The sequence below is a fragment of the Ochotona curzoniae genome, unplaced genomic scaffold (assembly GCF_017591425.1).
Source record: "Ochotona curzoniae isolate NIBS_2020 unplaced genomic scaffold, NIBS_Ocur_1.0 contig_523, whole genome shotgun sequence".
Taxonomy (NCBI): Eukaryota; Metazoa; Chordata; class Mammalia; order Lagomorpha; family Ochotonidae; genus Ochotona; species Ochotona curzoniae.
In genome coordinates, this window is record NW_024466459.1 from 470,446 (window position 1) to 484,929 (window position 14,484).

A 14,484-nucleotide genomic window follows, 5' to 3' on the forward strand; every position below is an offset into this window, starting at 1 on the left:
TAGGGTGGATTTGCGTCAGGTCAGCAGCAGCCCTCTCACGGTTTTTCTTTGCTGAGCAGGCAGTGCATCACATGGCTCCAAGCCATAGACACGTGAAGCATGGCCTTACTGCCCCTCCCCCCAATCCCTCTACAAGTGACCTGCCCCCTGCCAGTGCGGTTGGCTTGAGGACATGGCAGGGCCGGGGCTCGGCCAGTCACCAGACCCCAGAGTCGGGATGGTGGGTACGCCACAGTCTGCAACAGGAACACTGCTGGGGGCATGGCTTTCCAGCTGCTCTCCAGAGTCCAGGGCTGCAGCCCATCCTGGGGGGCACCCTTCGCCCTCAGTCCTGTACTCTGGGCAGCACCAGGACCCTGTGGAGGGGGCCTGGCCACTCAGGGCAGGGAGTCCGATCTCCAGGAGGTCCTTCATGATGAATCCATGTCATCCACTCGCCATGCCTGTAGCCACTGCTCCCAGGCTGCGTGCGACTCAAGGACCACTTGAGGAGCGTGAGAGGGGGTGCCAAGAGCAGCACATGGGGTGTGAGAAGCAGCTGAGGGGAAGAGGACCCACATGCCCAGAGCTGCCCAGGACTGTGACACATGTACGTCCCCACTGTGCTCTCCGGGGATAGCCGTGTCTCCCGGAAGCTCCACCCGCCATCTGCAGGCAGTGCTGGCCCGGACACCTTTTTTAGCCTCCCTGCTGGTGCCTCTGGCTGCCCAGTGGCAGCTCTGTTGACGCTCCTGCAGGGCTCTGAGGAGCAGGAAGGCGGTACTAGGCTATGCCAGCCCCTATGGCTGCAGCTCACCTTTGCTCTGCTGCGACACAGTTTTCTTGCTTCTTCCGTATTTCACTCATTAAGCAGGAAGTGCCTGTTCTACGTGCCAGCTCTTTGCCGGACGTTGGCGGGCCTGGGCACAGAGCACTGTCTGCCAGGCACTGTGCCTAGCCTGTACTTGGCGAGCCTAGTCCAGCCCAGCGTCAGCCACCTGGCTGGGCAGCGACAGCTCCTTGAGTCCATGAATGAGCAGGGCCGTGGGGCAGCCCCGGGATGGCACCATTCTCGTACTCTCCTCTGGGCCTGCCAGAGATGGCTTCCTCCCAGGTGTCCTGGCAGAATTGGCCGGGTGTAGCGGGTAGCTACATGAAGCCGCAGGGGCCGGGAGCCAGCCAGCCATAGCACATGGCGTTCCTGGAGTCTGGCCAGCATGCCCCGGGCATCAGGCTGGAGTCTGGGCCGACACAAGGCAGAGAGCCACGTCTAGGGGTGGGGACAAGGACGGGTTGGACAGGACCAGCAAAGCCGGACGTGTTCAGGTGTCTGGCTGGGCCCTACTTTGTCCTAGGGGCTGGAGTTACCTTCCAGCGTCACTTCCACCCTTTGGGCGGGGGGGAGCAAATTTTAGGCCTGCCTTGTCCAGAGAGTAAGCAGGATGCTGGGCTAGTTTCTGGCTGTTGGCTCAGAGGCGCCAGGCTATGCACTCAGGAGTGTGGAGCTCCGGCCACCACAGCTGCTAGCCGAGCACCACCCATAGCCACTGCACGGCTCACGTTCCCTGGCCATTCTCCCCTTCCCCTATCCGCTCACCCAGGCTATCCCTCCACCAAGGCTCTGTCCTCACCGTTGCCTCTGCTGCCCACGTGGTCCCTGACATCAGAGCTGCCTGATGGCCTCACTCTGTGTCCCCCTCAGTCTGCAGGGCCTTGGGGGGGCAGGGATTGGAAGCGTGGCTGTGGCTGACAGAGGGACAAACCTCCTGTACCTCCTGCAAGCCATCAGGAGTGTAAGAGCCACCTGCTGGGTTGATTGTAAGGATTCAAAAACACCAAGATGCCAAGATGTTTGTGTGCAGGCCCAGCTCGTGGGAGGTGTCCGGGCTCTCAGCTCCCACTGCGCTGCCGGTGTGTCTTCCCTATGTGTCAGGCCTGTCATCTCAGACCAGTGGGGCTGGAGCCATGGGCATGCTGCAGCTGTCAGTAACACTTTAACATGCAGTGTCTCTTCCTGCACACTTCTCAGGATTGGCTCCTGGACTGGTCTTGAGTCAACCCACACGTTCAGTTAAAACAAACAAACAATAACAACAACAGTGCAATGGTGTAACAGGCTAGTCCTCCACCCTGTGGTGCCAACATCCTATATGGAATCGGTTCATGTCCCGGCTGCTCCACTTCCCTACTTATGACCTGGGAAAGCAACAGAGGATGGCCCAAAGTCTTGGGACCCTGTACCTACATGGGAAACCCAGAAGAAGCTCCTGGCTTCAGGTCAGCTTAGCTCTGGCGTTGGAGGCCATTTGGGGAATGAACTAGTGGATGGAACATGTCTCTCCTCTCTGTAAATTAGACTTTCCAATAAAAATAAAATATTAAACTTTCTACTTAAAAAATAATAAAGAGCTTGGGGCTCTGGGTATTTTGCTATAGCAGGGAGGTATATTCCTTTCCAGTGGCTCCCCAAGGCTCTGCTGACACCAGAGAGGTGCTCCTGTGTGCCTGCCACTCTCCTGTGTGCCACACTCCTGTGTGTCGCCACCATCGGGGTCACTCTAGCTGGGACCTGGCTCCTTTGACGTGGTGGAACGTTAGTCCGCGTCTCATTGTCTGCCATCTCCATCTCTTATTACTCTTGACCTGGTTCCCTCTCTCTCACACACACGCACTTCTTTCACCCCAGGTCCGAACTTGATCTCTGTGCCCTAGGAGGCAGCCAGGAGAGGTGCAGAGTTCACGCACCAGTAGCCCCTAGATGGGTCCTGCTGGAACAGCCAGTGTCGCCCGTGGAGCAGCTTGTCCCGCCCCAGAAACCCGGGGCACACCACTGCAGTGCTGCAGGGGGAGGGGGAGGCAGGGTGGAGAAAGTGCTGCCATCTCCTCCCCACCCCCAAACCCGAGCCACTGCGCCCCCCACCCCCGTCTCTGTCCGAGGAAGGGGAAATGAACAGGAGGTGGGCGTGGGCGCGCATGGGAGAATAACATCGTTTACTAAGTGCGTGGCTGATGTGCTGAGAGCGGACTTGGGGTGTACCCCGGGCCATTGGGCCGAGGGACAGCAGCAGGCAGCCCTGGGAGGGGGGCTGGTGACCCCAGACTGCGAGGTCTGGGTTGCTGTTGCTGCGGGCGCACGCTCCAGGCAGACACCCAAGAGAGCGGCCCAGGCTGAAAGCGGTCACTGAATACATTGGGTTTTGGGGACAGAGGTGGAGGGAGGCAGGCACGGGGAGGCACGCGGGCGGCTCACAGGTCCCCGCAGCAGAGTCCACGGCCGGCTCCCCCGCTAGACGGTGCGGCCTGGAGAGACGCTGCCTTCGCTTTCTTCCTCCAGCTCAGAATCTGGAAGGCGAGAAGACCACAGGCTAGAAATGGCCAGCACTGCTAGATCCTGGCCCAGAGGGTCCAGCATCACTCACTGCCCTTCCTCTTCCTCACATTCCCACTCCTGGGACAAGCTGGTCGCATATGGTGTGGGCGGGTGACACCCACAGTTCACCCCGTGAGTTCCCAGGTAGACCAGGTGGTTGGGCCTTAAGCCAAACTTCCCCTACCCCCCAACACACACACAGCGCTTCCATGTCATGGCAGCATCCTTACCCAGAAAGGAAGAAGGTTTTCAAACTTTGCAGAGAATGTAGTATGCAAGGACTGCGTGCATGGATTTTTTTTTTTTAAGTGGACACCCAAATCAGCTTCTCTTTAGTTCTATTTGTCCCCGTTCTTTCTGAGGACTGGGCTGCAGGTTGAAATGGGGCAGGGGAGTTCACAGGAGCCCTGGGCTGTGTGCATTGATGGGAGGGGGCAGAGTCTGGAGTCTCCCCACCTGAAAACGACTGGTGGTGGTGGTTGCAGGGGAAGCCCAGTGTGGGGGCTCAGCATCAGTCCTGGGGGGGAACTGTTTCTGTCCGCTTGGCTTGAGGTGTGTGCTTCCTGACAATCTGGCATTCCTGACTGCTGACCAGGAGTGCCTGACACTGCCTATGCCACCCTGGCCCCCTCAGCCCTGCCTTTCATCCTCCCGCCCCCGCCCCTCTCCCTTCCCATGCTTCCTCTAAAATCTTGTCATGGTAAGGGTGATGGGGTAGCAGAGGGAGCAGGTGCACCGGTCCAGCCGCTGACCTAATGCCAGGCTTCTGCCCTTACTTGTGTGGGTTCTGTTCCTCTGGTCCTGTCTGCACTGACAGTCACCTGTGCCAGCCGGGAAGCAGCTGTCAGGGTGGCTGGGTCACAGAGCCAGGTGACAGGCTCTTGGGCCTGTGCCAGCACACCAGGAGCCCTCCATCTGCCCTGACCTCAAAACAGGTGTGGGGCTGCGGTTCCCAGGTGCAGGGCAGCCACAGAGCCACAAGGAAGCTACAAGCTCCGGGGGCCACCTGCCACACCCTGAAGTTTTGTTAGCAGGTCATAGGCGTGACTCAGCTCTGGCAGCCACGGCAGTCGCCAGGTGCTGTCGGCCAGGTGAATCATGGCAGGCTGCCGGTGTTGGTGTAAGGGGCGTTGGCAGGAATCCAGGCCGAGCCCCCAGCACCGCACACAGCCCAGGCAGACGAACACCTGGGCCCACCTTTCCCACCACTGGAACCGGGCCAGCAGGGGTGAGATGGATCCTAGAGCTGGTTTCCTCTCTGAAGCAACCCTTGGAGCGATTCATTTTTAAACAGCACCTCTAATCTCCAGAGACCCCAGTCTCCCCCTGCGGCCCCAGTTTGGAGCCCCTTTCTGGGCCTCAAGTCCCTAGGCCTCAGGGTTCTGCGAAGAGTTGCGGGGTGGGGGGGATCCGGGCGGCAGCGGCCCGCACTGGGCACGAGGGGGCGCCCCTGCGCTGCGGAGCCCACCGGGGCGCGCCCGGCGGCCGCAGGTTCTCCCGAAGCCGGAGAGGCGCGGGCACCTCCGGGTGGGGCTGGGGAGGGGGCTCTGAGTGGGGCGCTCGGCTCCCGGAGCCGGGAGTGCCCGGTCCCCGTGGCTCCCTCCTGTCTGGAGCTGCAGGTGTGCAGAGGGGTGGGGGCGCAGAGCGTCCCTCTAAGCCGTGCGTGCCACGGATTCACGCGGAGGCCTCCCCGCGCCTTGGCGGACGCGCGCACAGAGCCCAGGACGCGCGAGTGGCAGCCGCCGCCCGGGCCTAGGCGGGGAGCGAGGGGGCGCCGGGCCCGCAGCAGCCTGGGGGTCATGCCGGGCGCCCCGCGGACGTGCCCGGGGCGGGGGGTGGGTGTGCTTTTGTGAGCGGAAGGAAGAGGCCTCCTTGGGTGTGGAAACACTCTCGCCGCTTCTCGGGCCTCCGTAGCCACACTAGGGGCTTCTCCGGGAGCTGATGGCAGGCTCCATGCCGGGGCGCTCTTGGCGGGCCCAGCATGGTGCCCGTGCAGGTCAGCCTGCTGACCACCAGGGTCCTAGTGGGCGGGAGGGCCCAGGACCCCCAGAGCGCAGTCGCTGGGAGGCACCCTGGCCGGGGCTGGTTGCGCGCTCCGGGAGCCGGCCTGGTCCCTTGCCCCCTCGGTCGCTGCGGCGACCCCTGGGTGCCGCCTGCCGCGCGGGAGCAGTCGGTGCCAACCCTTGGGCTGTCGCGGAGCACAGGTACCCCGGCCAGGCTTCCCATGGCGGAGGAAGCAGGGAGGTAGACGACTGACCTGGAAGGTGTTTGCAGAGAGGCAGGGGTGCTACTTCCGCCCGGGGACCCCTCCTGACCTCTCACAGCCCCTGACCCCGGGGGACCCCTGGACTGCGCTGAGCACAGGGCAAACCCAATAAAGCCACTTTAGGGGCTCCGAGATCAATGTGGTCCCTGGTCCGACACCTGCTTCTGGGCTTTGAAAAGGAAATCCTGGAGGATCCTGGCAGTGAAAAAACTGCAAAGCACCAGGGCGCCCGCCCAGCACATCACTGCCGGGTAGGGGTGGGAGAAGCCCGGACCTGCTGAGACCCGCTGCCCTGCGGAGTGAACCCACGTTCTTCTCTGCCCCCTGGTGCAGCCCACCAGAGCTTGCCTTCTGGGTTGTTGTGGCTGGAGTGGGCCGAACTCCTGGGTTTGGTGGCCGTGGCTCCCTTTCACAGGGTTGGACTCAACTGGCAAGAGTGAGGGCGTGTTTGGTAAGGGGTGGGGGAAGCAACCCTGAGCAAGCCAGCAGGACCTTCCCCCCCAGACCTACTTTCGTCTTCTTCCTGTCTGGGCTGCAGGTAATTTCTTGACAACTGAGAGGAAGAAGACAAGGAGAAGTGAATTGTTTGCCCCGCACAGATGTCTGCTTCCCCAGGGTTGCTAGGAGTCCCTTACACTGCTTGGAGAGGCGCCCAGGCTAGGCTGGGACAGGGCGTGGTCTGGTCCCAAAGACAGCTGCCTGCCGCGGCGATAACCCCAGGTCACCTTTCCCGTGTGTGTGTGTGTGGGGGGGGGGCGCTTCTAAATTTGGCGGCAAGGAACAGATCTGCTTCCTTTCACCGGTTCAGCCATCGATCTGAATGGCAGAATCCCATTCCAAGAGCCCAAGCCTTGCCCTTCCAGGCTCGAGGGGGAGGGGACGGGAAGGGGGTGCTCACGAAGGGCCTGGCTAATTGGCCACTTGCCTGGGCGCTGGCTTTGAAACAATCAGCTGTATTCTCTGCCTAGCAGGAAGCGGCAGCACACCAACCCCCCCTCCAGTCCAGGCCCCTGGCTCGCTCTCTTTGTTCTGACTTTATGGCATTTCGGGCCATGGGGAGGAGAAATGCTGTACCCTGTGGGAGCAATGGCATTGTGCCCAGCCCAGGGGCGTGGGCTCCCCCAGGAAGGAGAGAGACTTTGTGACAGGTCAGGGAACAAACAGAGGGGTCCAGGGCACTGCCACTGAGGCAGCTGCGTGGCTGAGAGGGAGGCTGTTGGTCCCTGCCCCCTCCCCCCCACGTGGGGCTGGGGAAAGGATGGAATTGCATCAATGGTGGCAGGTGCCGGCTACCTGCTAAATTATGCATCAACACTCTGTAGCAGCGGTGCTGCGTCTAGGTTGTGGGTGAGGCCTCCTGTAACTAGGCCTCCACCACCGGGAGCCACCGTCTTGGGGAGGACAGGGCAGTTTCTAATGTCGCCACACCTGGCTTCCTGAGGTGCAGAGGTTTCAGTTTTGCAGCAGTGGTGTGATTGGGAAGGGTCCCGCACCCGAGTGGCCCAGCCAGCTGGAGGGACTACTTCTGAGGTCAGCTGCTGACCCCTCCGCCTTGCCTGGGGTCTCCCCCATGATGGACACCCGGGGCAAAGGAGGACACACCCTCCAGGAAACTCCTGGAATACTTGAAGAGAGACAAGACCCAGGAGGTAGCTCAGGAGAGGGCGCTGAAAGGGAGAGGGGCAGAGAGATAAAGGGCATCCAACGTCATCTTCCCGGCCAGCCTGCTTCCCCTGCAGACCATGGGGCAGGCAAGGAGGGCACAGCGTGTGTCCCTTGTCGGGAAGAGGGCCGGCTCCCTCCGGAACCTGTAAAAAGGGCCACACTGGCATGCACCTGCCTGCCCTGCCCCACCTCCAGCTCATCCTCCACGGGGCACGCTCAGGTCTCAAGTTGCCAGTCTCCTGAGCTGTTGGTTCCAGGCTGAAGCCACTGCAGTGGGGTGGCTTCCGGGACTGTATGTGCATCTTCATGCCCAGTGCCAGTGGAACACCTCTGACCTCCTTAGCTGCCCTTGGCAAGAGTCAATGTTAAGGGCACTGCTTGTGTCCAACTGTGGGCAGCAGCAGCTTCACCCCCAGGTCCCTGAAGCAGTAGGTGGGGAGATGGGGTGTACTACTTGCCTGGGTTGTGTCCCCAAAGGGGCTGGCTGGGGAGACATGGATTGCACCTGCTTTCTCTCTTTGAGACTGTGACTTCCTCACACAGGCAAGGAGTTCTTGAGTTTGTTATTATCTTATTTCTGGACCTAACTTAGAATCCAAAGATCATCACTGAATACATTTGGGAGTGTTCTTTTACCTAGAGTACTCCTCTCTACGGATTCACAGCACCCCTCTCTCTCACACACAGCCTCTTGAATAAATAAAACGAACTTTTTGAAAGCCTAGCATTTTGGAGGAAGGAAGTTCTGATTTGTTAGTTCCTGTGCTTTACAAGTTATGGAGCCACAAAAAAGCAAAAATGTGGCTGTGGGAGTGTAAGGTGCCTTGATGTGCTCGTCTGTTGCACTCAGTTCCAGGCATGGACACAGCGCCCTGTGCTCCATGCATGTGCCGCCTGTTGACTGGCACGAGGTACAAACACTGCAGAACAGCTTTTAGGTAAGAAGGCATTCTCTAGGGCCCGGCGCGAGAGCGTAGTGGTTAAAGTCCTCGCCTTACTGCCGGACTCAGAACCCCAGCCATGAAGAGAAGTGCGGGTTCCATGGTCTGCCATGGAGTGCAAATGCCAGAGCCGAGCCTCCTCAGAGGGCTCAGACGGAGCAGTGGACAGCAATCAGGTGTGCATGGAGGACATGGCAGTCGATGGGAACCTGCAGAGGATACTTGGCACCACCACAGAGGACAGAACTAATCAATCAATCACCCCAGCCGGATGTTGGCAGTGAAAAACTAGGCAAACGGACTCTATGATGGACTGTGTCAATCAGTGGAATCTGCAACAACTTCATCGTGCTTGGAATGGCGTGGTTGGCAGCAATGCAGAACTGCGGAGCTCTCAAAACCACTTGAGCAAGATCCTCGGAACACGCCCCACATCCGGGACCTGGGATGGGTTGGAGGTTGGGTGGGGCTTCTCCCTTTATCTCCCCCTTTACCCCAGATACAGGAAAAAAGCAATGTGGAAAGTCTTACCCACTTTCCAGTAGCCCTTGAACCTTTGTGCCCTAATTAACCATGTAAAGATTGTCAAAAATAAAGGAAAAAAAAAAAAAAAAACTCCTTGCCTTGAATGCGCTAGGATCCCGTGTGGTTGCCTGTTCTAATCCCGGCTTCCCATCCAGCTCCCTGCCTGTGGCCTGGGAAAGCAGTGGAGGACGACCCAAAGCCTTGAGACCCTGCACCCGCGTGGGAGATCCAGAAGCTCCTGGTTCCTGGCTTTGGATTGGCTCAGCTCCAGCCGTTGTGGCTGCTTAGGGAGTGAACCATTGGATGGAAGATCTTCCTCTCTGTCTCTCCTTCTCTCTGTGTATCTAACTTTCCAATAAAAATAAATAAATCTAAAAAAAAAAAAAAGAAGAAGAAGAAGAAGGCGGTGGCATTTCCTGGGCACTGTGGGAAACCAAAAAGATAAGGGTTCCACTCTCAGGTTATTACTAATGAATGCCCTGCCCCCTGCCCTGTGTAGACCGTTTCCTTTCTTGGTGGTCATTTGATCCCTCTCTAGCCGCTCGATGCCCTTGGCATCCATGGTGCTGAGGGCATCGCAGGCAGTCCACAGTGACTCACGGGCATCAGCATCATCAGAGACAGGGGCGGGGGTGGGCAGGAAGCCCCTTTGCCTTGCCAGAGCCCACACCTCTCTGGAGAGGGGCAAGTGTGTCCACGGGGCCACTCAAGATCTCAGGAAGACTTTGTGCTGTCAATTTCACGGAACCCGAAAGGTGCCCTGGGTCCTACGGTCCTGCTCAGGGGCTGCTCCCCAGCGTTTTCCGACTTTACGAGTGTGTCTTGTCTCCCAGTTTGATCGTAAGCTCCTTCACGTGAGGGCTGTTGTGCTGTCACTGGGTAGCCACTTCACCTCCTCCCTGTTCTCCTGATGAGAGCCCAGCGTGGATGAATTCTGATTCTTGAGAGTGAAAGCTGAAGGAGGAAGGGTTCTCTTCCAACTTGGAATCTCTGTGTAACTCAGAGCTACCCTCGGACTGAGTACTTTCGATCTGAAAGCCCCAACAGGCCAATCCAGAAGAGTATGAGTTTGAAAAACAGCCATCGAGCTCCTGTTTTCTGCTGAGTGTCCCTGTGCCTGCCAGTCGATGGCTGGGTCGTTCACCTGCCTGAGCTGTAATCCAAGAATTCCCAAATTAGATGTCAACTGGTGCTAAAGGAGGTCTCGCCCTCCATCACTGCGTCTCTCCATCCTGGCTCCTGACTCAGTCCTGCTCTAACTCACTTTTTCTTTGGGACAGTTTTTTTTTTTTTTTTTCTTCCAGAAGCTTCCTGAAAGTCAGTGCACTAGGCCCTTGGCTTCCAGCCATTGGGCTTTGTTTGTCATGATCTTGTGTGGCTTTACAGTGGCTGGTGGCTAAAGCCGCTCACGGTAGCTTCCTGATGTTGAGGACTCTGTGACCTATGTCAATCCTGGGTGCTTTGAAGTTCAACATGCAATAAAAGCTCATTTAAAAAAATGTGGAATCAGGAAAATGAGGTTACAGAAATGTGAACACAGGAACATTTCCTGCTTCCTGTACTTTCCTTTTCTTTGTTTTCTTTCTTTTTTTTTTTTTTTTTCCCAAAAAATGTATGTCTCTTGGGGATTTATGTCACCGTTAAAACCATAGAGGAGTTAAAGGAAAGACAGGCTTGGGTCAAAAAGAGGGTGAGATTGCTGTGGAGTGATCTTGCCAGAGACCCAGCCTGCGCTCCCCATCAAAAGCTCAGGGTAGAGGAGGGAGGATTCTAAGCCCCAAACGTATGAGGGCAGAGGTGGAGAAATGTTTAATTCTTATGACCAATGGTTTGAGCCTATTAACCTTAGAACTGACTCTCACTGCACCATAATAGCTGTGGTTGTGTGGGCTCTGGGAGAATGCGAGAAGCCTCATTACTGGGATCCAACCTCCAGGTGCTGGCAGGTGCTTCTAGTTGTGCAAGAAGAAAAGGAGAAGGAGGAAGCAGAGGAGAGGCAGGCACAGTGTCACTGGAACCGCCTCGCGGCATCATCCTTGGCTTGTCTGCTACCACAGCGACTCCCTCTTTAGTCGTCACCTTCTGATTGGAGTAGGGGTCACAAGGTGAGCCTCGAGGGGGCATTCCGGGGCTGCACACCATGGAAAATGCCATCTATCCCCGCGAGGACCAGGATGGTACAAGTCCCTGAGTCCACACACTGCTCCGGCCTGGTCCGGCCGCAGGAGCCGTCTGATGAAAACAAAGACCCTTGGGGACCCAAGTGCTGCTTGACAATGACCATGCATCCTGGGATGCCTCAGAGATCTGCCCGTCCTTGTGGATGCTGAGGTCAAGCTGCAGTTCCTAGCAGGGCTCGGCAGAACCCTTCATACCATGTGGCCCCTGGAGGGTCCAGGCCTCTAGCTGAAGGCAGGGCAGCTGTTGGGGAGGGGTCATTTGTGCTGAACACGTGGTCACCTGTCCACTGACAGATGGAACCACCCTCAGCTTTTGCGCACACCACAGCAGGTGCACACATCCACACGCATGCACACGCACTCCCCGCCCCCACACATGGGCTCGTATAAGGTAGCCCGGGATCTATAGCGCACCAGGCAGGAGGCTCCCCTGTGGTTTGTTTGCTTTGTAAACACTTCTCCCATAGGTGTTCAAGGCCCTTCTTTCCCTGGTCCTCCTTGCTCAGACAGTGGGCATGCCCACTTGAAATACTCCAGCCTTCTTGCTGGCCTCCATTTTGGGGTGGGGTGGGGCAGATCTCTCTAGAGTCACTTACATGACTTCCTGATTACAGCTCACACCTGACAGCCAGCAGCCACGTGACTGTAACTGGATGCCTCAGCCGTGGAGCCATTGAGAAGCTAGTTACCCACCCACGGTCCTGACAGCGACACAACGAGGACCTCAGCACACCCACACCGCCTGCCTGGCACTCCTGCTGCAAGGCTGAGGCGCACCGTGCCCAGCCCATGTGGGTTGCCTTACCCTCTCTCGTGTGATCCAGTTGTAATTGAGTCTCATGATTTCTGCAAACCTCTGCTCATAGAAGTGTAGCAGCAGTACCAGGTACAGGCTTGAGTTGATCAGCTCGTTTTGGGCCTAAACATGGAGAAGGAAGCTCTTAAGTCTGGCCTTGTTCGGAATCACAACACAGGGAGGGCAACTGGCATAAGTGGTGACAGAAAATGGGACAGAAGCCCAAGTTCCAACTCCAGGGCTGCCCCTGGGCATCAGGGGACAGGACAGGAGGAGGTCCAGGTGAGGCCAAACCCACAGCTTCCTGCAGTTTGTTCCTGTTTTGTTTTGATTATTTGAGAGGCAGACAGCAAGTGAGTGAGACCTAACTTCCATCTGCTGGTTTATTACCCAGATGTCAGGCAGGGGGCTAAAGCTGGGATCCGGGATTTCAACCCAGGGTCTCCCACATGGGTGCCAGGGACCTATCTACTGAGTCATCATAGCTGCCTCTCAGGGCACCCAGCAGCAGGAAACTGGAGTCATGAGCCGGAGCTGGAGGCGGGACCCAGGGGCCTGATGGTGAGATGCAGTTGTCTTGATTACAAGGCTGGATGCCTGCTGTCTCCCTGCAATCTTTTAGTGTCTGTAGAGGATGTGCTGGGAAAGGGCTGTTTGCTGGAGCCAGCACCATGGCACGGTAGGTTGAGTCTCAGCTTGCATTGCCAGCATCCCATATGAATGCTGGTTCGAGTCCTAGCTGCCCTACTTTGGATCCAGCTCCCTGCTTATGGCCTGGGAAAGTAGTGGAGGACGGCCCAAGTCCTGGGGATCCTGCACCCATGTGGGAGATCTGGAAGAAGCTCTTGGTTTCAGACGATCCCAGTTCTGGCTGTTGCAACTATTTGGGAAGTGAACCAGTGGTTGTGCAAAGCCCAGGGCCCGGGAAGCTTGCTGCTGACTCCCGGGATGCTAGATGGTGAACAGGAAACAGATGAAGGCACGCCTCTGTGAAACATGTGGGACACAGCACTGTGGGGGTGCTTTGTTCTCCTAGATCCCCCTTTGCCTAAAGGGTTGTGACCTTCGTTCTGGACATTTCTCCCACTAGCTGGACTTGCAAGTGGCCTTGCCTAAGGCTCCTGCTGTTGGTCGCTGCCATGTCACCTCCAGAGAGTGCCTGCCAGGCCTTTGCCGCTGTCCGGCCTCTGCTGTCGGCTGGCTGCAGGCATCCGTCTTGCGTGCTCTCTCACCCCTTTCTCCCTGGCCTTGCCACCAGGCTGTGTGTGTCCATGACTTCTTCCTGGCTGTCACAAGTGACACCTCTTGTGAAAGCCTTCCAGTGGCCTTGCCTTTGTCATGGACCTTCCTGTTCTGCTTGGAATCCCAGCATCTGCCTTTGTTTTGCACACCACGCCTCACACCTGTTCATGTTCCCTGCCTTTGTCTTGGGCGTAGGCTGTTTTTTCTTCTTTGCTGCTGCGATGTGGGGGCGGGATGGACCTCTGGCCATCTGACTGGCCACAGTGCCTCTGTCCTCCCTCTTAGGCCCCCGTGTAGACCTTCAGTCAACTGGCAGCAGAGGGAAGGGGAAAGCCCTTTGGCCTTGAGAATGGGCCAGGCTGTGAGCAGGCAGCCCCCATGTCCAGGGGTGGTGGCTAAAGGTCCAGCAGAGGGCAACGCCTTCCACCTCACCCCAGGGCCAGCTCAGCCTGTGACTGCCTGCCCAGGATGATGGCGGCTATTCTGTACTGACCATGGTAGCTCCTCTTCCTTCCCCTTCCTGCACAGGCCACCGCGGGCCTTCCGGGGCTCCCTTCTTTGTCCCCCAGCACGGGCAGGTGGCCTGGAAGAACCGCCCTTCCCAGGAAGGGCGAGGGACCGGTCAGGAGCGAAGGGTCATGTCAGGGCCAACTCCGGATCCTGGCCCTCCAGACCCATCCCGTCCTTGGCGCCTCGCCTCCTGGTTTTAGCCTTCGGCTGTCTTCTTTCCTGTGTTCTGCCGACCTTGGCCTAGAGCAGGCAGAGGGCAAGCTGCTTGTTCTTGCTTCTGTTTGAAGTGCCTCCTCCCTACATAGCAACCCAAGTCTGGGTGCCTGCTGCCTCCTTAAGGGACTGTGCCTCCAGGCCCACTCAGCCAAGCTACCTCCTCCAGGAAGCCCTCCTAACCGGCCTGTCTCCTGGCCGCCCCTCGTTCCCGCTGTAGCCGTTTCTCTGCCAAGAGCCCTGGTCCGCATCATAGCAAATGACTCGGCTTTTGTCCGGGCATCGGGGGAAGTCATTCACTTTGGATGACTCCATAAGGCTGGAGGCACGCGGGCAGGCAAACAGCCACTAATGTTTTCCGCAGATAATTTGAAAAGTCGCTGCTAGCAGATTGTGTCTCTTTTCTGGTCTGTGGGAGGAAAGCGGTCAAGGCGATGCTATAAATCTCCGTGCCCCTGGCCTTGGCTGAGCTCCAGACACTCCAGGCAGCGGTTGGAGCGGGCCCTTGCTTGGCCACTTGAAGTAGGGACTGACCAAGGGAGGGAATGCCACAGATGTTGTCCAGCGAGGGTTGAATCTGGAACATTCCTTAGTTAGAGGGCCGGCTCCTGGCCCAATCACATCCCATTCTGAATCCCCTTTGTGCGTGAGAAGGGAGTGCGGGTTGAAGGAAGGGATAGCGGGACACTTGGTGAGGAGGCCGCTATGGGTGACGTCTCCCGAGAGTCCTGACCACTGGCCTGCCAACCGTCTTCATCTCCTCCAGCTTCCCACATGTGTCTTGCTATTCATCTTAG

General features: G+C 57.9%; 1 protein-coding gene across 1 annotated transcript in view; it reads right to left on the reverse strand.

Annotated features, from left to right (window-relative positions):
* Positions 1 to 3,154: 3,154 nt before the first annotated feature.
* The window catches only part of MARCHF10 (membrane associated ring-CH-type finger 10), a 74,309-nt gene continuing 62,979 nt past the window's right edge, over positions 3,155 to 14,484 (reverse strand). The window contains exons 8-10 of the mRNA XM_040989386.1: positions 11,732 to 11,845; positions 6,126 to 6,168; positions 3,155 to 3,321 (exon numbers count right to left, since the gene is read on the reverse strand). Of these exons, the coding sequence (XP_040845320.1) occupies positions 3,266 to 3,321; positions 6,126 to 6,168; positions 11,732 to 11,845 (213 nt within the window). The 3' untranslated portion in view covers positions 3,155 to 3,265. The remainder of the gene's footprint in view (positions 3,322 to 6,125; positions 6,169 to 11,731; positions 11,846 to 14,484) is intronic.